At 34.6% G+C, this 27,993-nt stretch overlaps 1 protein-coding gene across 1 annotated transcript; it reads left to right on the top strand.

Moving 5' to 3' along the window:
* The first annotated feature begins 10,452 nt into the window (after window positions 1–10,452).
* Window positions 10,453–26,117, top strand: LOC143239373 (CUGBP Elav-like family member 4). Its single transcript, XM_076480374.1, has 3 exons — window positions 10,453–10,732; window positions 20,500–20,582; window positions 25,572–26,117. Exons 1-3 carry the CDS (start codon window positions 10,498–10,500, stop codon window positions 25,740–25,742), a joined length of 489 nt encoding a protein of 162 aa, XP_076336489.1. The 5' UTR covers window positions 10,453–10,497; the 3' UTR covers window positions 25,743–26,117.
* Window positions 26,118–27,993: the final 1,876 nt, after the last annotated feature.

Below are 27,993 nucleotides of genomic sequence, written 5' to 3'. Positions count from 1 at the left end.
GGATGTATGTTTTAATGAAATACCTTTACTTGTTGTATGGATGTATGCTTCAATGAAACACCTTTACTTGTTTGTACGGATGTACACTTAAAAGGAATACGTTTACTTGTTGTATGGATGTATATTTTAACGGAATATCTTTATTGTTTGAGCAAATGATATGTTTATAACCACGGATATTTTTTTATCCAATAAAAGTCCTACATGTATATATTAATACCATTTCAGTTGTCCAAGAAATCTCAACACTTTCAGCTGTTTCTAGAGGAATGATGGGTACAAACTACGTGGTTTTTATAAAGAAATATCAACACTTTCAGCTGTTTCTCGAGGAATGATGGGTACAAACTACATGGTTTTTATAAAGAAATATCAACACTTTCAGCTTGTTCTAGAGGAATGATGGGTACAAACTACGTGTTTTTATAAAGAAATATCAACACTTTCAGCTTGTTCTAGAGGAATGATGGGTACAAACTACGTGGTTTTTATAAAGAAATATCAACACTTTCAGCTGTTTCTAGAGGAATGATGGGTACAAACTACGTGGTTTTTATAAAGAAATATCAACACTTTCAGCTGTTTCTAGAGGAATGATGGGTAAAAACTACGTGGTTTTTATAAAGAAATATCAACACTTTCAGCTGTTTCTCGAGGAATGATGGGTACAAACTACGTGGTTTTTATAAAGAAATATCAACACTTTCAGCTGTTTCTCGAGGAATGATGGGTACAAACTACGTGGTTTTTATAAAGAAATATCAACACTTTCAGCTGTTTCTCGAGGAATGATGGGTACAAACTACGTGGTTTTTATAAAGAAATATCAACACTTTCAGCTTGTTCTAGAGGAATGATGGGTACAAACTACGTGGTTTTTATAAAGAAATATCAACACTTTCAGCTTGTTCTAGAGGAATGATGGGTACAAACTACGTGGTTTTTATAAAGAAATATCAACACTTTCAGCTGTTTCTCGAGGAATGATGGGTACAAACTACGTGGTTTTTATAAAGAAATATCAACACTTTCAGCTTGTTCTAGAGGAATGATGGGTACAAACTACGTGGTTTTTATAAAGAAATATCAACACTTTCAGCTTGTTCTAGAGGAATGATGGGTACAAACTACGTGGTTTTTATAAAGAAATATCAACACTTTCAGCTTGTTCTAGAGGAATGATGGGTACAAACTACGTGGTTTTATAAAGAAATATCAACACTTTCAGCATGTTCTAGAGAAATGATGGGAACAAACTACGTGGTTCTTATAAAGAAATATCAACACTTTCAGCTTGTTCTAGAGGAATGATGGGTACAAACTACGTGTTTTTTGTTTGTGTTTTAAAATCATTCAAGTAAAACACCAAAGACCTGAACTATTTTCTGTTTAATGAACGGTATGATAACCAAGATAAAGAAATCGTGTCAATCTGTTCGGCTATTAGTGTTTTCATTGCTTTAAGTTTTCTAAGGGTTGATGTTAATCAGGTCTAACAACTAATAACTACTTACTTGCAAGCAAAAGTATCGGACTCCAGTGACAGGAAATGTGGAAGTTCTCAGCTCTAACAACTAATAATTACTTACTTGCAAGCAAAAGTACCGGTCTCCAGTGACCGGAAATGTGGAAGTTCTCAGCTCTAACGACTAATAATTACTTACTTGCAAGCAAAAGTACCGGTCTCCAGTGACAGGAAATGTGGAAGTTCACAGGTCTAACAACTAATAATTACTTACTTGCAAGCAAAAGTACCGGTCTCCAGTGACAGTAAATGTGGAATTTCTCAGGTCCAACAACTAATAACTACTTACTTGCTAGCAAAAATACCGGTCTCCAGTGACAGTAAATGTGGAAGTTCTCAGCTCTAACAACTAATAATTACTTGCAAGCAAAAGTACCGGTCTCCAGTGACAGTAAATGTGGAATTTCTCAGGTCTAACAACTAATAATTACTTACTTGCAAGCAAAAGTACCGGTCTCCAGTGACAGTAAATGTGGAATTTATCAGGTCTAACAACTAATAACTACTTACTTGCTAGCAAAAGTACCGGTCTCCAGTGACAGGAAATGTGGAAGTTCTCAGGTCTAACAACTAATAATTACTTACTTGCAAGCAAAAGTACCGGTCTCCAGTGACAGGAAATGTGGAAGATCTCATTGTTTGTTTTTTGGGAATTTCGCACAAAGCTACTCAAGGGCTATCTGTGCTAGCCGTCCCTAATTTAGCAGTGTAAGACTAGAGGGAAGGCAGCTAGTCATCACCACCCACCGCCAACTCTTGGGCTACTCTTTTACCAACGAATAGTGGGATTGACCGTCACATTATACACCCCCACGGCTGGGAGGGCGAGCATGTTTAGCGCGACTCGGGCGCGAACCCGCGACCCTCGGATTACGAGTCGCACGCCTTACGCGCTAGGCCATGCCGGGCCGGAAGATCTCAGCTCTAACAACTAATAATTACTTACTTGCAAGCAAAAGTACCGGTCTCCAGTGACAGGAAATGTGGAATTTCTCAGGTCTAACAACTAATAACTACTTACTTGCTAGCAAAAGTACCGGTCTCCAGTGACAGTAAATGTGGAAATTCTCAGGTCTAACAACTAATAATTACTTACTTGCAAGCAAAAGTACCGGTCTCCAGTGACAGTAAATGTGGAAGTTCATCTTGTCCCAGGATTTTTAAAAGGTAAATTGTGTTGTACTCTTGATTTCACTCACGTATATCGTCCACTGTAAAACTAATTGTTGAATATTTCAGTCGTTTTAAGATTTAGTCAACAATAGCACACAGTAAATCAATATTTTTATTATTCATGTTACATCACATTTAGAAACATGAATGATAGTGTAATTAATTATTAACAATTTATTGTAAAATATCCTGCTTGAGAAATAACATTTGGCATCAGTATTATTCACGTCTGTTCTACCGGCATTTTAAAAGTGAATATTGAGCTTTGTCTGCGTGCACGGCTTGATAAAACGGGAAACAGACGAAAGTTCGGACATCACGGTTCGCAACACATATGAGATTTTCCCAAACTTACGAAGATATGGACGGTACCAGGTCTCAGATACAAGTGATGAATGGGTAATATTTACTCTCGATACAGACTCTACCAATATGCCAACAATTGGGTGATCTGTACCACGTGGTTTGTTTTCGCATTGCTTTTAGTTTTTATCTTGGAACCTTCCTACTTTTTACCCTTATTGTCCAATAATATATTAAATCCTGGAGGAATGTTTTACACACACTCTACATACATGCTACATATTGGAGGGTCTGACCTTTGTGTTGTTGCTTCCTCATGTATGAGACAGTGTTGTTTTCATGTTTGGAAACACCATATAGAAAAAAAGATAGGCCCAGCATGGCTAGGTAGATAAGGCACTCGACTCGTAATCTGACGGTCGCGGGTTCGAATCCCCATCACACCAAAACATGCTTGCCCTTTCAGCCGTGGGGACATTGTAATGTGCGGCCAATCCCTCTATTCGATGATAAAAGAGTAGTTCAAGAGTTGGCGGTGGGTGTTGATGACTAGCTGCCTTGCCTCTAGTCTTACACTGCTAAATTAGGGATGGCTAGCAGGGATAGCCCTCGTGTAGGTTTGCGAGAAGTTCAAAACAAACAAATTGAAAAAAAAAGATATGCATGCGGATGGTGAAATAGATGCGGCCAATCCAGTACAAGACCAGTTCCTTGTAATACAGATTATGATCTGTCATGATCTTCAACACGCATCTCAGATTCACATTTCACCAGCAATATTGATAGTAAATAAGTGTACCGCGGGAGTACTGCTATGTTTTATCACTCTATAGCCACACATTTATGGAATCAATTGTACTTTCCATCTGAATATCGACTACTTTGTAAGGGGTATATAACCCCCCCTCTCCTTCTGCGTGGATAATTGATAACCTCGAGGGATTATATTGCTAAACTTAGTGGCTCATTCCCTGCGATATAGTCACAGAGTAAGTAGCCCTATACAACTTTAGGCTTAACTTATCAAAGTATTTTTATTGAAACACTATGTGCATAAATCCATACACATTGATGCCCATTATAACTGTTTAATTATTTTTACAATCAATGTTGAGATTGAGGTTACATTTTAACGCTTAGAATGCTATAAGATGTAACCTTTCAGGTGTCTAACTATTGTCTCTTGATGCCACAAGTTGCAACGTTCTATGTTTCTAAATATTGTCTTCAGGAGTCACAAGGTGTATCATTCTACATATCTAAATATTGTCTTCCAGAGTCACAAGGTGCCCCGTTCTACATATCTAAATATTGTTTTCAGAAGTCAAAAGATGCACCGCTCTACGTATCTGAATATTGTCTTCCAGAGTCACAAGGTGCACCGTTCTACATATCTAAATATTGTTTTCAGAAGTCAAAAGATGCACCGCTCTACGTATCTGAATATTGTCTTCCAGAGTCACAAGGTGCACCGTTCTACATATCTAAATATTGTTTTCAGAAGTCAAAAGATGCACCGCTCTACGTATCTGAATATTGTCTTCCAGAGTCACAAGGTGCACCGTTCTACATATCTAAATATTGTCTTCAAGAGCCGCAAGGTGCACCGTTCTACATATCTAAATATTGTCTTCCAGAGTCACAAGATGCACTATTCTAAATATTTAAATATTGTCTTCAAGAGCCGCAAGGTGCACCGTTCTACATATCTAAATATTGTCTTCCAGAGTCACAAGATGCACTATTCTAAATATTTAAATATTGTCTTCAAGAGCCGCAAGGTGCACCGTTCTACATATCTAAATATTGTCTCACAGTGTCTCAAGGTACAGAGATGTATTGACATCTACTGTCTCCCCATGTTTGAAGGTACATCTGTTTACAGTTAGATACAAATGAGCGTGTTCCATATATGAAAAGCTTGAGTTTTCACTTAACAGTATGATAAATTGTTACCTCTAATTTATTATGTACGACCATTTCCCACGACGAGAAAATCTGGGCTGCCGTACATCCCCAAAGACTGTTGTTGAGTTGAAATAACAAAAAAAAAAAAACATTTGTCTTTTCTGACTGTGCTACCCCTCTCCAGAAAAAATAAACAAACCCCAAAACAGGATAACCCTGTTTCAAAATAAATTATATATTTTTTTTACAACAAACGAAAATCAAATGACGTTAAGACAATGATTTGCTTTGAATAAAAAGTCACGAGGCTCAAGATTTCGTAGCCATGGTTACGTTCACTGTGTTCACATTCAAAAAGCTTTTGCAGTTTTGAAAACAGTCCTTAACATTCCTTTTTAATAATCCTGTCTCAAGGACTTAACATTCGCTTTTCATTGTACACCATATTAATATCTCCTAGTTTCTCATCTATAAATACAGACGAATTCACATCTGTGTGAGTACGTTCATTGTTATATTATACAATAATGAGTAGGAGTGTAGAAGACAAAGGTGGTTCAACTTTAATAGAAATACATTTAAGCGTGCGCTTAAAATTACGTCATTAAGAATAATACAGGGATTTGAGCTCTCAGATTCTGCAAATATGAGGTTCTGTTGCATTGCTTAAATGTATTTCTATTAAAGTTGAACCACCTTTGTCTTCTACACCCTAAGTTGTAATGATTTAACAATTTGTGTACGAAGCACGTTTTTGTCAATTATTACTTTATATTACAAGGTGATAAAACAGAACAAAGAGCAACAAAAAAGAGAAATCAAAACCGAATATCGATTGGGTGTCACGTCTGTTTTTGTTATGATATTTTCTCAACCTGTTGCTAGGACGCAGGTTTTTGACTCTGTCTGTAGCCTACTCAATTTACACAAATAAAGTAAGAACAAAAGAACTTATTTAATGTGTTTAAAACGAACTTTAACGCATATACTTTTTAATAAAAAATCAAATAATTTTTGCTTTTCAATGAATAATGATACACGGACCTTTATATTTTTCACAAAATTTGTTGTTCAGAACGCAGTGATTGAAGTTTCGAACGTAGCTGACTCATATAAACTCTACGTATTTTCAAATAGAGTTCTAAAACTGTTGCTATGACAACAGTAATATGGAGTATTGCTGTTAAAGTTTTGCGTGTGGATTTGTGCAACGTATATTTAATCTTTTTTTTTTTTTTTTTACGAACTATGTTCTGTCTGGGATAGTCTTACTGGTTTTCCTTCATACGTCAGAAATCTCGAGCCAAAGGCACGTGTCTGAGCCAACACATACACGAACGTTATATAGACATTTCCGTATGTTATTTCACTTGAAAAATTTTCATTTTATGTTAACACTGCGAGAAAGAAAAAAATAGTATTTGGTCTGCCATATTCTCTGCTTATGAGAAAGAATAGGATATTAGGCTATTTTTTAACTATCTCTCTGCTTGCTTCTCTATATACATAAAAATATTTTTTATAATTACCAAATAGGTATTTAAAAATAAAAAAAAATTGATATATATGTTTTAAAATTCAAAGAAACAAAAGATTTAATGTCACGCACAGTAGTAACCATTAAAATTAGTTATTTATGTAAATTGTGTAAACACAGAAACTGACATATTTACAAGTAACAAACAAAAAGGCCTGGCATGATCAGGTGGTTAAAGCACTCGACTCGTGATCCGAGGGTCGCAAGTTCGAATCCCAATCACACCAAACATGCTCGCCCTTTCAGCCGTGGGGGCGTTATAATGTGACGATCATTTCCACTGTTCGTTGTTAAAAGAGTAGCCTAAGGGTTGGCGGTGGGTGGTGATGACTAGTTGTCTTCCCTCTAGTCTTACACTGCTAAATTAGGGACGGCTAGCGCCGATAGCCCTCGAGTAGCTTTGTGTAAAATTCAAAAACAAACAAACAAACAATATACATGTAATAATGCGTATACGTAGTTTTACACACTAAGATATCGTTGCCGTTCGATTAGCAGATAAGTACGAATTAAAAAAATAGATTAATTCAAAGTTATTAGACATATCTAATCTGTTGTGTAGAAGACAACAATCACAGCGACAAATTAAGTTCAATGTCCATAATGCACACTTGGTTTGATTTTTCTGTTTATCTTTGTCCGGAGTTGCAGATGTCAAGTGAAGTTTTCCAAAACTGTTATAACTTAGGGGCAAGTAGAAAAACGAATTTTTTAACAGCTTGTTGGGTCGAATAAATCACAATAATTGGTTACTACTGTCGTCGTTGCTACATATTATTTGGGGTTTTATATATATAATGATAAAATTATTTGCAGACTCTGGTTAACAAGACAGAACATAGGATCACCCATACAAAAGGTGTGATTTTATTTTTTAAAGATGTCCAAGTTCAAATAAAGAATTTTATCTTCCCGAAGAAGAACAGTGAACTATTCGAAAGAGCTCGAGTTTTGGGTTTCTTTTAAAAACCATTGCAACATAAAAATGTATCTCAAGAAGGCTGGTATGGGTATTTAAACTTTTACTAAAATAACGTCCAGAACGACCTTTCGGCCTTCTTAGGTCATCTTCAGATTAAGAAAGAGAGTTCGCAACTAACCGTTGCCGGGCACGTGTCTCAGGGACGAGAGTGTAAACGGGTACTGGAATGTAGGGGGCGTTGCAGTTAGATGTTAGGTTATTAATTAGTATAGGTATAAAGGTGTTTCTTTATATTGGTTTAATTTTGGTTTTAGTTGCTGTATAAGTTGGGCTTCTTTGATTTTGCGGTTGTTTATGTTTGTTTCTTTATTTAATATTTGATTGTTTTCTATGGTTATGTTGTGTTTATTTGATTTGCAGTGTTAGAAAACGTGTGAAGGTGACTTTTTGTGTTCTTTGAATCTGGTTTCCATTTTTCTACTGGTTTCTCCAATATAGAAATCGTGGCAGTTGTTGCATTATATTTTGTAAATAATGTTGGTGTGGTGTTTGTCAGTGTAGTTTTTACTTAGTATGAAATTTAATTTTGCACCTGGCTTTTGAATAAATTTGGTGTTTACTGGAATGTTGTGTTTTGTTGTAAGTTTTCTACTTTGCAACGTAGTTCTAGACACATACGTTTAATACACTATACACTCCACAACTGTATAATGCCTAACAACGTTTACTTTTGAGTACTACAACGGTTTATTGCGTTGTTTGGGATCATCAAATTTAACGAACTAATAATATTTAATTAATTAATTAATAAAGGAGAATGCCGAAGGAACTAAACTAGATTTTGTGGAACGTTTTTGATGTGGTATGCTACATTATATTTTAGTAATATCGTGAAAGTCTTAATAAACAGAGAAAATAACTGAATGACTTATCCTTGTTTAGTGTACAAAGTCACTGGCAGAAAGATCAGATAGCTAACAGCATGATGGAACTCGTTTAATTTCGGTAGTTCACACTGATGTATAATTAACACTACAAATAAACGGCTTTATAGTACCTGAATGTTGTATTTATTTTATTAGACACTCAACGTTTCGGTTTGTGTTTTAGTACAAAGCTTCAAAAATGTACTGTAAATTTCGGTTTATGTTTTAGTGAACGCTCCTGAAGAAACTGTAGAGCGAAACGTTAAGTGTCTAATTAAATAAACACGACATTTTGGGGTTCTAAGGTCGCCATTTATTTCTAGCAGTAATATGTTGATGGTATTCCTTAGGTGGATTAATTTGTTTTTTCCGCTGGACTATCTGACCGCGAGGAATTGAACCTCAGATGTTAGCGTTGCAAGTCTGTAAACTTACCGCTGGTCGTACCGGGGAACTGATGGATCGGAAGAAGTCAAACAGGAGAAATAAATAAAAATATAAGAAAAAAAGAACACCAGAAAAACAAGTATAAACTGTTCGTTTATAATTAAGCGTAAAACTTACACAATGGGTCGTCTGTCCTCTGTCGAAACCTAAGTTCTAGCGTTATAAGTCCGCATAATGACGCAGCGGACAGTAGTAACTGTCTAAAATTGAAATCTTGTTGGAAATACACAGGAAGTTGTGGTGAGGTAATCGATTTATAGCTTTTTTCTTTCAAAGTTCGAAGCTATACGTTATGCTGCATGCGCTCTGTCTACCAACTGAATCGAACCTCGGATTTATACGTTGTAAGTATCTAAAATTACCGCTCAACCAAAGGGAAGTCGTTAAATGATAAAGATCAATTAATATAATCTGACAAATTCGATTTTTAATCTGTATTTTTTGGTAACTGTCAAGCAAGTCAGACCACAGAACAGGCGTACATATTCTGCAACAAACTGATTTGCTGATGGTAAACACAACACTATACAAGAGACCATTTGTTCTGCGCTCACCACGAGTATCAAAAACCTTACGTTTAGCTGCGTGAGCTCTCATACGTACTACTGAGCTGGTGAGCTAGCGAGAAGGGGTTATGAGTTTCTTTACTGAGCTGCTAAGCCTATCTGTCACCGTTTCTAATTTTGAACTATTGACTAGAGGGAGGGCAACTGGCCAGTAGCACCCATCGTTAACCATGGAGCTACTGTGTGTCAACGAATAGTGGAAATGACCATCACATTACAACACCCCATTGGCGGGAAAAGCGAGCATGTTCCGGTGCCGGGTTTCAAACACGAGACTCACAAGACTACTAGTGGAACACGAGTACATTTTATTAGAAAAAAAAACCGTGAAATTTACGTTTCTAGTGTAAACGAAGAAGTCTGTAGTACAGAAGCCAAAACGTCTTCTTTCCTTCATTCAAAAGTTCGTTAAAGTTCTTGAACCAACTATGTATGTTTTGCCTAAAGTTCCACTTCAACCAGTCACGTCCTAATCCGATCTCTTAAGTCTAATTATTAGTTAATTATTAATCTACAAAAGTGAATATAAATTATTAATTAGATTTCAGAAAAAGAATAAACAGGTTACTTTCCACTATCTGCTTTGTATTGTTTGAGCGCGTGCATGACAGATGACGCAAAGTATCTTCTGAAGCGGAAGTCCAGCCTGACCTCTGTCATCGGAAAAGTTGTTTTTTTATCTTACTTTCTTGAAAGGATAGTGAAAAGCTATATAGATAAGCACAGATTTATTAATTGTTCTCTATAAGGAAAAGCCTGTCACTGTTTTTTTTTTTTCTAACTGAAATTTCATTAGAAAAGTTTCCTCTTTAGTTTGATATGTGAAATCACCAAAAGGAAAACCATGTGAAAAATTTAAAAGTGAAACACTGAACATGCAACAGTTTGTGATGGAATGTGTGAAATGTGTATATATTTTATTGATTTTTTTTAGAAAAGACGTTTAGCACACCCTAGCGTGTTTCCTTAGAACTATTGAAGGAATATTTCATAACATTTTGAAAGGTAAAAGTGAAAAAAACCTAAAAAAATGTAGCAAAACATTCAAACCAAACCGAACGGACATTGACTAACACCTTCAACGATGACTAACACTGGCTAACGTTATATCTTTCTAGATAGCGCATGCGTAAAGGAGCGCGGAATAAGAGCGTGCCAGACAGCGAAGAGCAGAATGCGTGGTGTCCAACATGGCGACACTACACAACGGAGTGCGAGAAGTGTTAGAACCCGTCACTCGTTTCCACAAGGTACAGAATTATTACGAATCTGTCATACCAGTTAAGGACCACGACGCTGTTAAACTGTTCATAGGACAGATTCCTCGCAACCTTGACGAAAACGACCTGAAACCTTTGTTTGACCAGTTTGGAAAAATCTTCGAGTTGACAGTATTAAAAGACAAGTATACAGGCATCCACAAAGGTAAAAAAAAAAATTTATATCTAGTAATTTTGTAAACGTATAACATCACCGTATTAGTATATTTCACCTTTTGATTGTTATTTGACTCCCAATCAAGCGAAAGAAGCAAGTTAAAAACAAAACAAAACATTTTGTTGCTCTTAATCGTGAAAACGTCTCGCCCTGCGCGTGCATATGAGCGTTTTCGCGCGCTGAATAAAGATATCAGTTGTGTCTATTTTTTTATTGTTTACAAGGGAATTCCCCACAAGTCTGGGTTTTCAAGCATCAAGGGGGAAACCCTTCCTCGTTTCGTGATGCTCTTAAGGTGAATTATTTTTAACATGCACTGGTGATTTTGAATCCTTACATGGTTAATACGTTTACGTCCAAGTCCTGAAGAGACTAAGCGTGTTAAGGCATTCGACTCGTAATTCCAGGGTCGCGGGTTCGCATCCCCGTCGCGCCAAACATGCTCGCCCTCTCAGCCGTGGCGGCGTTATAATGTAACGATCAATCCCACTATTCGTTGGTAAAAGAGTAGCCCAAGAGTTGGAGGTGGGTGGTGATGACTAGCTGCCTTCCCTCTAGTCTTACACTGCTAAATTAGGGACGGCTTGCGCAGATAGCCTTCGAGTAGCTTTGCGCGAAATTCGAAAGCAACCAAGTCCTGAACAGATTCCGAGACATACACGTGTATAGGGCAAATGTAGATCCTACACCTGGACAGATTACAAGTAAACATATATAAAAGATATATTTATGTCTAATTCCTGGACGGAATAGAAAACATACAGAGCAATCAACGTGATATTTTTTTTCACTGCGCGAGCATCTCTATTTAACGAAACATATGATGGACCCACTTCAGAACATTTTAAGCCACACTAGATATACATTCAGTGTTTTCTATACTTCTGATTATTGTCGTGATAATATATTTAATAAGTCAGTAATTTCTAAGTATTTAAAGATTTAATTCGGTATTGTTACTGCTCTCCGCAAGAACCGATAGTGAACTAATGTTGGCTTAACGTTTGTCTTGTTTGTTAATTTATTTTCTTAGAGCAAAGCCACATTGGGCAATCTGCTGTGTCCATCGCAGGGAATCGAAACCTGGATTTTGGCAGTCAGCAGACTTTCCGTTTTCCCACCAGGGGACACCGTATTTTGTACTCTATAACAGTTCGACACCTTAAAAAAACACACACTAAACAACACTGCTGTTTTTATTCGTGAAATAATCATGACGTAGTGTGCTTCAAATTCCCGGATATGAATTTATTGCGTAGAGCACACGCCGTGTCTTTGTATAAATATGACATTAGGGCATTACTGGTATTTATTACTGCTTAAAATATACAGTTTCCAGCACCTAGGAACGCTATGCGTGCGTTTTTACTTTGTGTGAAAGTGAATAAAACTGACTTATAATATTTAAGCAATGAATAAATTATCTCTGTAATACAACAGTCATTCTCTTTTAAGTCTTTTTAAAGTAAGAGCGAGCAGTTTCGGAAGTAAAGTACTACTCTAAATAGTTAAGGGTTCTTTACCGTTGCCTAGAAGTAGGCAATTTATTACCTAGGTGATTTAGTTAACTACCCTCTCTGAGACCACGCGTCTCTTGTTATGCTAGTTAAAAATAAATAAGTTTTCGCTAACAATTATCTCTCGTTTAGTGGACAACAGAGAAAATTTAGACTTTTAGATAACAAGCTGATAACTAAACTTGCTTCCCAAACTATAAAAGTTCGTGGAGATGTAACTACTGTTTGTTATCAGCTAATAGTTTCGTTTATTTATTTTATTTTTCTATGTTAACACCATAACTAATTAGTGCTCGCCTCCCAGTGGCTCACAGAAGTAAGACTGCAGGCTTACGACGCCGAAGGTTAGGTTTTGATACGAATGGCAGGCAGGGTGCAGACAGCCCATTGTGTACTTTTGCGCTTAGAAAAAAACTAAACCTAACCAACTAATATTTTCGAGGAGTTAATGAGAACTAAAGTTAGAAAGCAGGAGTTGGAAGTAATGTAATGAAGAAGATATTTGAAGTGTTTTACCGATTCGTTGTTTTAAACGTAAGTAATGTTATTTCATTATCATTAAAACAAACAAACAAACAAAAGGTTTGATCTCTGAGACTTTTGTAAAGCCCACTTTTATTCACATTTTGGTCACATCTTCATGTGAGTTTAGTTATTAAAAATATTATATTTTCCAGTGTTGAGAGAATAAAACGCCCATTAGATTTTGTCTGTCTGTTGAACTTCTCCCAAATCCACTCGAAGGCTACCTGCGATAACCGTCAAAATTTTGAAGATAAAGACAGGAGAGAAAGTAGCTAGTCACCACCCATCACAAACTCACATGACAAACATGTTGAGACAAGTGTTTTGATACGAGGCCCGCGGGTTATAAGTCGAGCGACCTCACCACTAGACTATACCATTCAGTAGAATAAAACGAGATGTTTATAAACAGATTACGTCGAAGAAAGATAAAATCACCATCGCATCAGAAACGAACCAGGGGAAAACTCTGACCAGTTATTACTACTGGAAATTACGAGTCTATTTATGGTAAATTAGCTCATATTACAATATCTGTCAATTAATTAAACATTTTCTGAAACTAAAGTAATTTTAAAACTTCATAACTCGAGGAAAGCTCATTTTTTTGGATTATATACCAAGAGAATATAGTAAAAACATCAGTAGTAATTAATGATAATAATAATGTAATATGTCTCTACCATGAGGTCGCCACGTGTCAGTGGCAGTTATCGTTGATGAGGCTTAAGAATGTAATAAGTATTCAGGACATCATAAATGTAATGAACAGTAAAATTTGAAAGAGTTGAACGGTACTATTGTTAGCGCACAAATCAAAACTTCATCACTGTTTCATGAATTGTTTCTTTGTGTCATACTTTTATCATGAATCTTACACCTTCGTCTGACTACCAACGTACGTAGGTGCTTTGTGCACCTATAGATGTTGCGTTAAAACCATATTTCTTTTATTCTCTCTTAACTAGCACGGATGGTACATTTTGATAAAGTGCCTTATGAAAGTTAAATAATTTTATTTCAGTCAGTGTCCCAGAACTTGCCTTTCAGCATCTCTGGAAGACCAATAAATTTCTGAGTTAATAATAATTTTCTTTAGATATGGGGCCCGGCATGGCCAAGCGTGTTAAGACGTGTGACTCGTAATCTGAGGGTCGCGAGTTCGCATCCCCGTCGCCCCAAACATGCTCGCCCTTTCAGCCGTGGGGGCGTTATAATGTTACGGTCAATCCCACTAATCGTTGGTAAAAGAGTAGCCCAAGAGGTGGCGGTGGGTGGTGATGACTAGTTACCTTCCCTCTAGTCTTACACTGCTAACTTAGGGACGGATAGCACAGATAGCCCTCGAGTAGCTTTGTGTGAAATTCAAAAGCAAACAAACAAACAATCTTGAGATATGCTTTTATATGACGTGTTTTTCAGCTTCCTCAAAAGGGCACAATATTGTTTTAAGTGCAAAATGAATAAAAATCCTATTACCCGAGTGTTTTCGAAAGGTGGACCTTTCTTCTTTAGGATCAAATTGGGAATTTGCCCCTGAAAAAAATGGGTCAACTTTTCGAAAACACTCGGGTCAAAAGGATTTTATTCGTTTCTATAAAGACTTCTTGAACCGACGTGTATTTTAACATTGTGGGCTGCCTAAGTCAGAAGTGTCCAACATTTTGTTTTCCATAATCGCTAAAATTAGATTACGTCACACATAAAACAAAGATTTAACTGTGTTCTTATAATTATGTGACGAGTGGCGATCATGTTGGGCACCGTGGGTTTAAAATAATTAATTTTCTTTAAACGTATTGCGTGAAGTGTCTTTAAACATCTATAGAACACTACATTCTATATATTATTAAACTATAAAAATTTTGTGCCAAGTGTCTTTTAACACTAGATTGTATGTATTATTAAACTTTAAACATTTTGCGCCAAGTGTCTTTTAACATCTTCAGAACATTACATGGTATGTATTATTAAACTTTAAACATTTTGCGCCAAGTGTCTTTTAACATCTTCAGAACATTACATTGTATGTATCATTAAACTTTAAACACTTTGTTCCAAGTATTTCAGCATCTTCTGAACACTTCATTCGTATATATTATCAAACTTTAAAGAGCTTGTGGCAACTATCTTTCAACTTTCTTGTTCTTTTGTATTGTACGTAGAATCTGCTTATCAGAGACTTTATTCTGGTTCTTACATACCCTACATAGAAACTACTTATATGACACTTCATTCTAGCCCTTGTCTACCCTACATAGAATCTGTTTATCAAAGACTTCATTCTGGTTCTTCTCTACTCTACATAGAAACTACTTATATGACACTTCATTCTAGCCCTTGTCTACCCTACATAGAATCTGCTTATCAGAGACTTTATTCTGGTTCTTACATACCCTACATAGAAACTACTTATATGACACTTCATTCTAGCCCTTGTCTACCCTACATAGAATCTGTTTATCAGAGACTTCATTCTGGTTCTTCTCTACTCTACATTGAATCTACTTATATGAGACTTAATTCTGGCCCTTGTCTGATCTACATAGAACCTGCTTATCATAGACTTCATTGTGGTCCTTGTCTACTCTATATAAAACCTACTTATCTGAGAATTCATTCTTACTTCTTGTCTACTCTACATAGAACCTGCTTAAGAGATACTTCATTCTGGCTTTTGTCTACTATACATAGAACCTACTTATCAGAGACTTCATTCTGGCTTTTGTCTACATTACATAAAATTTACTTACTTGAGACCTCATTCTGGTCCTTGACTACTCTACATAGAACTTGCTTATCAGAGATTTCGTTCTGGTTCTTGTCTACTCTTACCAGAGACATCACTTTGGTCCGTGTATACCTTTTAATGAACCTGCTTATGAGAAACTACATTCTGGTCTTTGGCTACTCGACAAAGATCCAACTTATCTGATACATCATTATTCTCCTTTTCTACTCCACATAGAACCTCCTTATCAGAGACTTTATTCTGGTTCTCGTCTACTCTGTATAGAACCTGGTCATCGGAGACATTATTCTTCTCCTTGTTTACTCTACATGGAACCTCCTTATCAGAAACATCATTCTGGACATTGTGTAGTCTACATAGAAATTCCGTATCCGATACTTCATTGTGGCTATTGCGTACTCTAGATAGAACCTACTTATCAGAGACTTCACTCTGATTCATGCTTACTCTAGATAGAACTTGCTTATTATAGTACTCATTCTGGCCCTTGTCTACTCTACATAGAATTTAGTTTTCTGAGACTTCATTTTAGCCCTTGTCTATTCCACATAAAAACTGCATATTGGAGAGTTAAATCTGGCTATATGTCTGCTCTAAATAGATCCTACTTACCTGAGATCTCCTCCTGGCCATGTCTACCTCACATAGAACCTACTTATCAGAAACTTCATTCTGGTCCTTGTGTACTTCACATACAGCCTACTGATCTGAGTCCTCATTCTGGCCCTTGTCTACTCTACATAGACTCTTCTTATCTGAGACTTCATTCTGGTCTTTGCCTACTCTTCATAGAACCTGGTTATCAAAGACTTCATTCTGGCCCTTGTGTACTATACATGGACCCTATTTATCTGAGACATCATTCTGGCCCTTGTGTACTATACATGGACCCTATTTACCTGAGACATCATTCTGGCCCTTGTTTACTCTACCTAGAACCGACTTATCAGAGACCTCATTCTAGCCGTTCACTACTATAGTTAGAACCAGTTTATCAGACACTTTATTCTGGTTCTTGTGTACTTCACATACAGCCTACTGATCTGAGTCCTCATTCTGGCCCTTGTCTACTCTACATAGACTCTTCTTATCTGAGACTTCATTCTGGTCTTTGCCTACTCTTCATAGAACCTGGTTATCAAAGACTTCATTCTGGCCCTTGTGTACTATACATGGACCCTATTTATCTGAGACATCATTCTGGCCCTTGTGTACTATACATGGACCCTATTTACCTGAGACATCATTCTGGCCCTTGTTTACTCTACCTAGAACCGACTTATCAGAGACCTCATTCTAGCCGTTCACTACTATAGTTAGAACCAGTTTATCAGACACTTTATTCTGGTTCTTGACTACTGTACATAGAACCTATTTATCTGAAAATTCATTCTAGTCCTATCTACTTTAAATATAACCTCATTATAAGTAGACTTTATTGTGGTTCTTGTCTACTCTACACAGAACCTACTTATATGAGACTTTATTCTGGCCGTTGTCTACTCTACATTGAACCTATTTATCTGAGACTCTATTCTGGCCCTTGTCTACTGTACATAGAATCTAGTTATCTGAAACTTTATTCTGGCCTTGTCTACTGTATATAGTACCTACTTATGTGAGACCTCATTCTAGTCATTGTGTACTGTACCTAGAACCTGCTTATCTGAGACTTGATCCTGGGACTTGTCTTCTCTATGTAAAACATACTTATCAGAGAATTCGTTCTTGTTCTTTTCTATGCCATATGGACCCTGCTTATCGGATACTTTATTCTGGTTCTCGTGTACTCTTTCTATAACTTACTTGTCTGAGACTTGATTCTGGGTCTACATAGAACCTGCTTATCAGAGATTTTATTCCGGTAGTTGTCTACTCTAAACAGAACCTCCTTATCAGACTCTTCATTCTGGCTCTTGTCTACTTTATAGAGAACCTACTTATCAGAAAGTTCATTCTGGCCCTTCTCTACTCTGCATAGTTCCTACTTATCTGAGAGCTTATTCTGTCTCTTGTCTACTCTACACAGAACCTACTTATTAGAGACTTGATTCTGGCCGTTGTTTACTCTACATAGAACCTTATTATGTGAGACTTTATTCTGGTTCTTGTCTACTCTACGTAGAATCTGCTTATGAGACACTTCCTTTTGACTCTTGTGCACTCTACATAGAGCCTACTTATGTGATACTTCTTTCTGGCCCTTGTGTACTCTGCATAGAATCTAATTATCTGAGGCCTCATTCTGATCCTTGTGCACTTTACATAGAACCTACTTTTTTTGAGAATGTATTCTGGTTGTTGTCTACTCTTCCTAGAACCAACTTATCAGGGACTTTATTCTAGTCTTGTGCTCTCTACGTAGAACCTAGTTATCCAAGCTTCATTTTTGTCCTTGTCTAATGTACATAGAAACTATTTATATGAGACCTTATTCTGGTCCTTGTCTACTCTACATAGAACCTTCATATCAGGTATTTGATTCTGGTTCTGCATATGTTGATGGTTCAGAATACTGTTTATGTTTTTCATTTTTTTATACACACCACTCTCGCAAGTACAGCGTTAACACTACAAGGCTAGTGAGCGCGAAAATAATTTATAAAGCAGCATACATACGACATGTGTCTTGACATTGTCTAAGAGTCCACTCTAAACTGATGTGTAGCGTTGAGTTGTGGGCAGATTATAACAATGACATTTGTTATTCAGTTTTGTATCATCGAGAACTAGTTACCTGCTGCCCTCCATCATGTTTGTAGCTTAAAATTAGAAACGACTACACTTGTACCATAAAGTATTCTGACGTGACACTTTAATCGACGTACACATAAGCTGTCTTTAGGTTCATAATTCAGCTGTAATTTTATTTTATTTTTTTACTTTACGTCCTGCAACTCAAATTGGACAATTAACGTTATTTCTAAAATGAAGTAGTTAGTTTTGTGTGCTTGAAACTGATGACCAATGTCATTGTCATTAGATGGAATGATGTCGCAGTAGAACAAACACTTGCCTCTAAGCGGAACTCACTAATGTGTTTATTATATCTGATATTTACGACGGAATGAATGGATTCTGCACGCGCATGTTTAGTACATTTTATGACGTCAATAGCTGTACTCAAGCAATTGAACTAAAAAAAAAAGTATATTTCATGACTCCACACATGCGCAGAGTATTGTGATACTCTGTGATATAGACGTGGGACGTTCTGGGCTTGAGTACCTACATCTTCCTCTACTATTTCTAATTTTTATTATTTTAATTTCAATTTATTTTATTCTTTTATTTATTTTATTTCTTTATGAGAAACAGACTGATAGACGGTGTATCCCCACCGCAGGCTGTGTTCTACTTTCATCCATCTCCAAAACCTAGGGTTAATTTTATATTTCTCATTATAGCCTGGACCCTGGGTTCCTTTCAGTTGGCGCGTGCGATCTTATTTTTGTTTTGGCCTTTTTTTGTTTATAACAAACTAATATTAGTCAGAGGTTTGAATTTCCTGTTTTTAACGTAGTTCTTACTTTTGGTTTGGTTTTATTTTACATAACTTTTAATGTTAGTATTCTCTATAAACATGAATGTAGTAACTACTTCTAATTTAAAACAAAGTTTACATGAGCTAAGCCTTGACTATCCATATAATGTGCTTTCGATACGACAAATACAAAATTATTTATCTACTTTGTGTTCAGTTATAGTCACAGAAAGTTTACTTGATTCGTTTTAATAGAAATGGGATCAGGTTTTATTGTAGTACACTATGCACCATACTAGCAGATGACGTGTAAACTTAACCACAATATCTTATTCATAAAAAACACCTACAGTCCGTTTTAAAAATCACATGAACGTGAGAAATATTTTTTCTTTTAATCCACCTAAAAACACCAAAAGTGTATTTCATTAGAAAAGTCAGAATTGCCTTTCACGATCAAAAGTCTGATAGAAAATTATATGTGTATACACCAGTTTACTATATTTAGTATACTAAATATACTATATAGTATATTTACTATATACCTGAGTTCACAAATTAGCCGTAATAATGTATTATTAGTCGTTTGTAGTAACTAGACATGTAACCAACTAAAAAACAGTTACTAAATTTATAACCAAAGTGCTGATCACGTTAAATTATAGTGCTATTTATGTTTATTAGTAGGGTTAAGTATAATAAATTATAGTGCTATTTATGTTTATTAGTAGGATTAAGTATAATAAATTATAGTGCTATTTATGTTTATTAGTAGGGTTAAGTATAATAAATTATAGTGCTATTTATGTTTATTAGTAGGATTAAGTATAATAAATTATAGTGCTAGTTATGCTTATTAGTAGGGTTAAGCATAATAAATTATAGTGCTATTTATGTTTATTAGTAGGGTTAAGTATAATAAATTATAGTGCTATTTATGTTTATTAGTAGGGTTAAGTATAATTAATTATAGTGCTATTTATATTTATTAGTAGGGTTAAGTATAATAAATTATAGTACCTATTTATGTTTATTAGTAGGGTTAAGTACAATAACGTATAATGCTATTTATGTTTATTAGTAGGGTTAAGTATAATAAATTATAGTGCTATTTATGTTTATTAGTAGGGTTAAGTATAATAAGTTATAGTACTATTTATGTTTATTAGTAGGGTTTAATATAATAAATTATAGCGCTACTTATGTTTATTAGTAGGGTTAAGTATAATAAATTATAGTGCTATTTATGTTTATTAGTAGGGTTTAATATAATAAATTATAGTGCTATTTATGTTTATTAATAGGGTTAAGTATAATAAATTATAGTGCTGTTTATGTTTATTAGTAAGGTTAAGTATAATAAATTATAGTGCTATTTATGTTTATTAGTGGGGTTTAATATAATAAATTATAGCGATATTTATGTTTATGCTTCGGTCTTATGCTGCTATAATAAGATTATATGGTTATCTTCCAGGCTGTGCCTTTTTAACCTACTGTACCAGAGACAGCGCAATTCAAGCGCAGATGGCTCTTCATGAACAGAAGACTTTACCAGGGGTAAGTAAAATATATTATTTTATGTAGATGGCGCTGCAGAAAAAGAACATTTTTACAGGAATTATTAAAATACCTTTCTTTGTGTACGTAGTACACAGAAGTACAGTTTCTACCTAGAGCAACTAAAATATATGGTTTTATAGACATAATGCTTCGAGAGAAGACGGTGTTTCTATTACTAACTAAAATATCCCACGTTGTTTGGAGAAGGATAATACGTCTTAGAAACAAATAAAGTACGTTATTTTGAGTAATTTTGGTTCATTTAATTATCTTTTCAAAATATTTTTTATTTCTTTCAATACGTATTATATTATTCATCGTATAGGCCCGTCTTATAATTGAGAAAGTTGTAGCCTTCACATATCACTTACGCTCAATCAACTGAGTTGCTGTCTTGTAGTTAATAACTTTTGATAAAAAAATGATCATTACTTTAACTTTAAAGAAATTAAATATTTTTGAGGCAATTTATTGAGCAACACGGTTTTCAGTAATTTGTTGAGTAGAGCAGACGTAACACGAAGTTATATTTATTTCTGAATATAGGCTTCGTTCAGCATTTAAAAACATGGATGGTTGTAGGGCAAATCTAAAACACTTGTTTGCTATCGATGTCGATTTTTGTTAACGTATTTTAAAAGACAAGATCAGTGAAACAATACATTAGCCAGTACGTTATAAAATATTTCTTTGGTGATGTGTATTGAAACTATAGAAAAATACAGAATGATAATAGAATTACTGAAAAAAATGCTATTAATAATACAAATTGTGCTTCGTGCGTTCGAGACGCAAAAACAGAAGCACAGAAAAATATGGTACTGTTCTCAGATAGAAGTAAAAGGAAAACAAATTTCAAATTAGTTCAGTACAGATTACAATACGTTCCGTTGAATAATTCCTATCAGTTACTTAATGCATTAGACATTTTCATTAGTTACAAACATGCTTTATTAAACAGTCAATATTCTGATTGTGAAATATGGGTATGAATTTAAAGGGTAGGTTTAATCCCAGTTTTTAAAATCTCCCAAACTACAGTTTTGTTAGAAAGCCTGAAAATAGTAAGAATAATTTTATTACGATATTCGTTCCTGTGGTTTCAACAGTACGTTTCGTTGCACGAGTGTTTCTCGAGACACGTGTTTCAGTCATCAGAGTCACAAAAAGAACGTGGAACTAGTTTTAGTTCACCTTGCACTTAAATAACTTACAGTTCTTGTCACATGTAACCACAGATTTTCTTACCTGTAGCTACAGTTCTAGTTACATGTAACCACAGCTTTTCTCATTTGTAGCTCCAGTTCTTGTCACATGTAACCACAGATTTTCTTATCTGTAGCTACAGTTCTTTCATATGTAACCACAACTTTTCTCACCTGTAGCTACAGTTCTAGTTACATGTAACCACAGATTTTCTTATTTGTAGCTAGAGTTCTTGTTATATGTAACCACAACTTTTCTCACCTGTAGCTACAGTTCTAGTTACATGTAACCACAGATTTTCTCATTTGTACCTCCAGTTATTGTTACATGTAATCACAGCCTTTCTTACCTGTAGCTACAGTTCTTGTCACATGTAATCACAGCCTTTCCCACCTGTAGCTGCAGTTCTTTCATATGTAACCACAGCTTTTCTCATTTGTACCTCCAGTTCTTGTCACATGTAATCACAGCCTTTCTTACCTGTAGCTGCAGTTCTTTCATATGTAACCACAACTTTTCTCACTTGTAGCTACAGTTCTAGTTACATGTAACCACAGCTTTTCTCATTTGTAGCTACAGTTCTTGTCACATGTAACCACAGCTTTTCTCACCTGTAGCTATGGATGTTTCCATCTATAAGGACAGTTTTATCTTCTGTAGCTACATATTTGTTTTCCTATAGCTACATCTGTATCCCTGTATCTTCTTTCCACGATTCATAGTTGAAAATACCTCAAAAAACCTGCTGTTTTAAAAGCTACAATAAGGAGGAGTTTATTGTAACAGAAAATATGAGTTTAACATAGGCGCAGAAACAGACTGCTTCCTTGTACTTTTCTTTTCATGTGAGTTAATTGAAAACAGGATCACATAAACTATTCATGTTCACATATGTTCCACAATCTATTGACCTACGTCTTATTGTTATGCATTCTGGGCGATGTCAAAGGAAACAAGTGTAATTCAGTAATTTTTCTCCGTAAGTACAGATAAGAATAAACTAATGTAGCGGTAAGAATATTGAGTCATATTTTTTACGTTTATTAAGAAGATTGCAATTGATATTACTATTGGAGTGGATGTGCTAAGAAAATACAAACAAATAAGCTAAAAACAGAAGGAAATCTGTAATAGCCGCGGCTGTAATTAGATCTCACATCGCTCAAGAGATTAATGTTTGTACTTGAATAAAAAAAACTCAAATTCAGACTCATTCTATAATTTTAGTTCTAGTCCATTGAAAGTTTGTGCCTCATCAAATATAAAATTAATTTTGCTTGATAAAGTTTGTAATATTGTTTAATGATGTCGTCTGAACATTCCTTTAAATTTTAACGTTTTGGTTTTGTTATAAGTTTTTCCATGGTTTGATAAAATTCTTTAAATAATTCTAGTTTTAAGATCAATACAGTTTTATTACTAAGTGTATTAAAAGTGTCTTTGTGGAAGTCCTACCAACTCTTTCACTTCTTTTTATTTTACAAGGTTTTCATTGTGAACATTTGTGGATAATAAAATCGTCTATTATGTTTTGTCTTTAAACTCTAATGGATGATTTATTTGATAAAGAAATAGCCGATGACATCCTAATTCATAAGCACCGTCTTTGAATAAACTACTTTATTTCTGTATGTATGATCTGGCATGGCCAGGTGGTTAGTATGCTCGACTTACAATATGAGGGTCGTAGGTTCGAATCCCATTCACCGAAAGGGATCATCCTTTCAGCCGCTTGGGCTATATAATGTGAAATTTAATCCCACTATTTGATGGTAAAGAGTAGTGCAAGAGGTAGCGGTGAGTGATGTTGATCAGTTACCTTACCTCTAATCTATCAATATGACAAGATGGACGGCTAGCTCAGATAGCTCTCGAGTAGCTTTGCGCGAGATTAAAAAATAAACCAACCAACTACACAAGCTAACCGTAAGTGTGACAAACTACAATCGCCCTCCTCAATCGTGATTATTATTGGCTAATTTATAATATATCAAGTACGTATTAAAGATAAATATTTTACGTTCGATTGTACCGTTGATTATTTACGTTTATGGACTTGCAACGCGAGAATTCGGGGTTTGTTTCTCTGCTGTAGACAGAGTGCTGATAGTCCATTGTGTAGCTTTACACTAAAATACAACAACAACTGTTAATTATTAGAAAGTCAAGGTTCAACAATTGTTATTTATTAGAAGGTCAAGGTTCAACAACTATTAATTATTAGAAGGCCAAGGTTCAACAACTATTAATTATTAGAAGGCCAAGGCTCAACAACTGTTAATTATTAGAATGTCAAGGTTCAACAACTATTAATTATTAGAAGGCCAAGGTTCAACAGCTATTAATTATTAGAAGGCCAAGGTTCAACAACTATTAATTATTAGAAGGCCAAGGTTCAACAGCTATTAATTATTAGAAGGCCAAGGTTCAACAGCTATTAATTATTAGAAGGCCAAGGTTCAACAACTGTTAATTATTAGAAGGCCAAGGTTCAACAACTGTTAATTATTAGAATGTCAAGGTTCAACAACTATTAATTATTAGAAGGCCAAGGTTCAACAACTGTTAATTATTAGAATGTCAAGGTTCAACAACTATTAATTATTAGAAGGCCAAGGTTTAACAACTGTTAATTATTAGAATGTCAAGGTTCAACAACTATTAATTATTAGAAGGCCAAGGTTCAACAACTATTAATTATTAGAAGGCGAAGGTTCAACAACTGTTAATTATTAGAATGTCAAGGTTCGACAACTATTAATTATTAGAAGGCCAAGGTTTAACAACTGTTAATTATTAGAAGGCCAAGGTTCAACAACTGTTAATTATTAGAATGTCAAGGTTCAACAACTATTAATTATTAGAAGGCCAAGGTTCAACAACTATTAATTATTAGAAGGCGAAGGTTCAACAACTGTTAATTATTAGAATGTCAAGGTTCGACAACTATTAATTATTAGAAGGCCAAGGTTTAACAACTGTTAATTATTAGAAGGCCAAGGTTCAACAACTGTTAATTATTAGAAGGCCAAGGTTTAACAACTGTTAATTATTAGAAGGCCAAGGTTCAACAACTGTTAATTATTAGAATGTCAAGGTTCAACAACTATTAATTATTAGAAGGCCAAGGTTCAACAACTATTAATTATTAGAAGGCGAAGGTTCAACAACTGTTAATTATTAGAATGTCAAGGTTCGACAACTATTAATTATTAGAAGGCCAAGGTTTAACAACTGTTAATTATTAGAAGGCCAAGGTTTAACAACTGTTAATTATTAGAAGGCCAAGGTTCAACAACTGTTAATTATTAGAATGTCAAGGTTCAACAACTGTTAATTATTAGAAGGCCAAGGTTCAACAACTGTTAATTATTAGAAGGTTCAACAACTATTAATTATTAGAAGGCCAAGGTTCAACAACTGTTAATTATTAGAATGAAGGTTCAACAACTGTTAATTATTAGAATGTCAAGGTTCGACAACTATTAATTATTAGAAGGCCAAGGTTTAACAACTGTTAATTATTAGAAGGCCAAGGTTCAACAACTGTTAATTATTAGAATGTCAAGGTTCAACAACTATTAATTATTAGAAGGCCAAGGTTCAACAACTATTAATTATTAGAAGGCCAAGGTTTAACAACTGTTAATTATTAGAATGTCAAGGTTTCAACAACTATTAATTATTAGAAGGCCAAGGTTTAACAACTGTTAATTATAATTTTAAGTAGTCTTGATTCATCCCATTCTCCTCTTTCAAATTTAATCGATTTTCTTATAGATTCAAATTAGGATTGGCCAGGTGGCTCAGGTGATCGACTCACAATCTACGAACCGCTGGTTCAAATCCCAGTCATTGAAAATGCTCGCCCTTTCAGACATAACACAGTCAATCAAACTTTTCGCTGGTGAAGAAGCAGCCAAAGAGTTAGCAAGAATGAGTGTTGACTAGCTAGCTGCATTTCTGTAATATATTACTTTAAAATAAGGTACAGCTAGTACGGACAGTCCTCGAGCAGCTTTGTGAAAATGCCAAGAAAGGAGAAACTCTTATATATTCTCCCGTAACTTTGTTATGAAGCCCGACATGGCCAGGTGCGTTAAGATATTCGACTTGTAATTTGAGGATCGCGGGTTCGAATCTCCGTCGAACCAAACATGCTCGCCACTTAAGCCTTGGGGACGTTGTAATGTGACGGTCAATACCATTATTCTTTGGGGAAAAAGTAGCCCAAAAGTTGGTGGTGGATGGTGATGACTAGCTGCCTTCCTTCTAGCCTTACACTGCTAAAATACAGATAACTAGTGCAGATAACCCTCGTGTAGCTTTGCGCGAAATTAAAAAAAAAAACAAACTTTGTTATGTGTTTCATTTCAAACTGTTTCCAGATTGAAATTTATAATGTTAGCAATATTTATAATTCAGCCAGTAAATCAGTGATTATTGCCATTATGTAAACAACAAACATATATTAATAGGTGACCAGATAATCTTTTTAATAACAATTTTATAAGATATTGATAGGTGAACAAATTAGTTTTTTAATAACAATGTAACTGAGGTATTGATAGGTGACCAGATAATCTTTTTAATAACAATGTTACTAAGACATTGATAGATGACAAGATAACCTTTTTCATAAAATTGTTACTATGACATTGATAGGTGAACAGATAATTTTTTTAATACCAATGTAACTAGTATATTGATAGGTGAACAGATATTCTTTTTAATAACATTTTTACTAAGACATTGATAGGACCAGATAATCTTTTTCATAAAGTTGTTACTAAGACATTGTTAATTAAAAAAAAAGATTACCCGGTTACCTAATCTCTTTAATAACATTATTGCTAAGACATTGATAGGTGACCAGAAAATTATTTTAATAACATTATTACTAAGACATAGGTAAGTGACTAAGACATTAATAGGTGACAAGATAATTTTTAATAACAATGTCACTAAGGCATTGATAGGTGAAAAGATAATCTTTTCAATAACAATGTTACTGAGACATTCATAAGTGAACAGATAATCTCTTTAATAACATTGTTACTTGGACATTGATAGGTGAACAAATAATTTTTTTTTTTAAATAACAATGTTACTCAGAGATTGATAGGTGACCAGATAATCTTTTTTCATAAAATGGTTACTAAGACATTGATAGGCAAACAGAAAATCGTTTTATTATATTGTTACTAAGACATTGACTGTTGACCAGATAATCTTTTTAATAACAATGTTACTAAGATATTGTTATTTAATGAAAACATTATCTTGTCATTTAATCTTTTTAAAAACATTGTTTCTAAGACATTCATAGGTGACCAGAAAATCTTTTTAATAACATTGTTAATGAGATATTGATAGGTGACTGGATAATTTTAATAACATTGTCACTAACACATTGATAGGTGACCTGATAATCTTTTCAATAACATTGTTACTAAGACATTGATGAGTGACCAGATAATCTTTTTCATAACATTGTTATTAAGACTTTGATAGGTGACCAGATAATCTTTTTCATAACATTGTTATTAAGACTTTGATAGGTGACCAGATAATCTTTTTAATAACATTTTTACTAAGATATTGATAGGACCAGATAATCTTATTCATAAAATTGTTACTAAGACATTGTTAATTAAAAAAAATACCTGGTCACCTAATCTTTTTTATTACATTGTTGCTAAGACATTGATAGGAGACCACGTTATTTTTTTAATAACAATGTTCCTAAGATTACCTGGTCATCTAATCTTTTTAATAACATTGTTACTAAGACTTTGATAAGTGACCAGAAAATTTTTTTAATAGCATTGTTAATGAGATATTGACAGGTGACCAGATAATTTTTAATAACATTGTTATTAACACATTGATAGGTGACCAAATAATCTTTTTCATAACATTGTTAATAAGACATTGTTAGGTGACCAGATAACGTTTTTCATAAAATTGTTACTAATACATTGATAGACAATCAGATAATATTTTTCATAACAATGTTACTAAGACACTGATAGATGACCAGATTATCTTTTTCATAACATTATTACTAAGATAATGATAGACAACCAGATAATCTTTTTAATAACAATGTTACTAAGACATTGATAGGTGGCCAGATAATCTTTTAATAACATTTTTACTAACACATTGATAGGTGACTAGATAATTCTTTTAATAGTAT

This window comes from Tachypleus tridentatus, chromosome 13 (genome assembly GCF_004210375.1).
Source record: "Tachypleus tridentatus isolate NWPU-2018 chromosome 13, ASM421037v1, whole genome shotgun sequence".
Taxonomy (NCBI): domain Eukaryota; kingdom Metazoa; phylum Arthropoda; class Merostomata; order Xiphosura; family Limulidae; genus Tachypleus; species Tachypleus tridentatus.
This window is presented reverse-complemented; position numbering and strand designations above follow the sequence as displayed.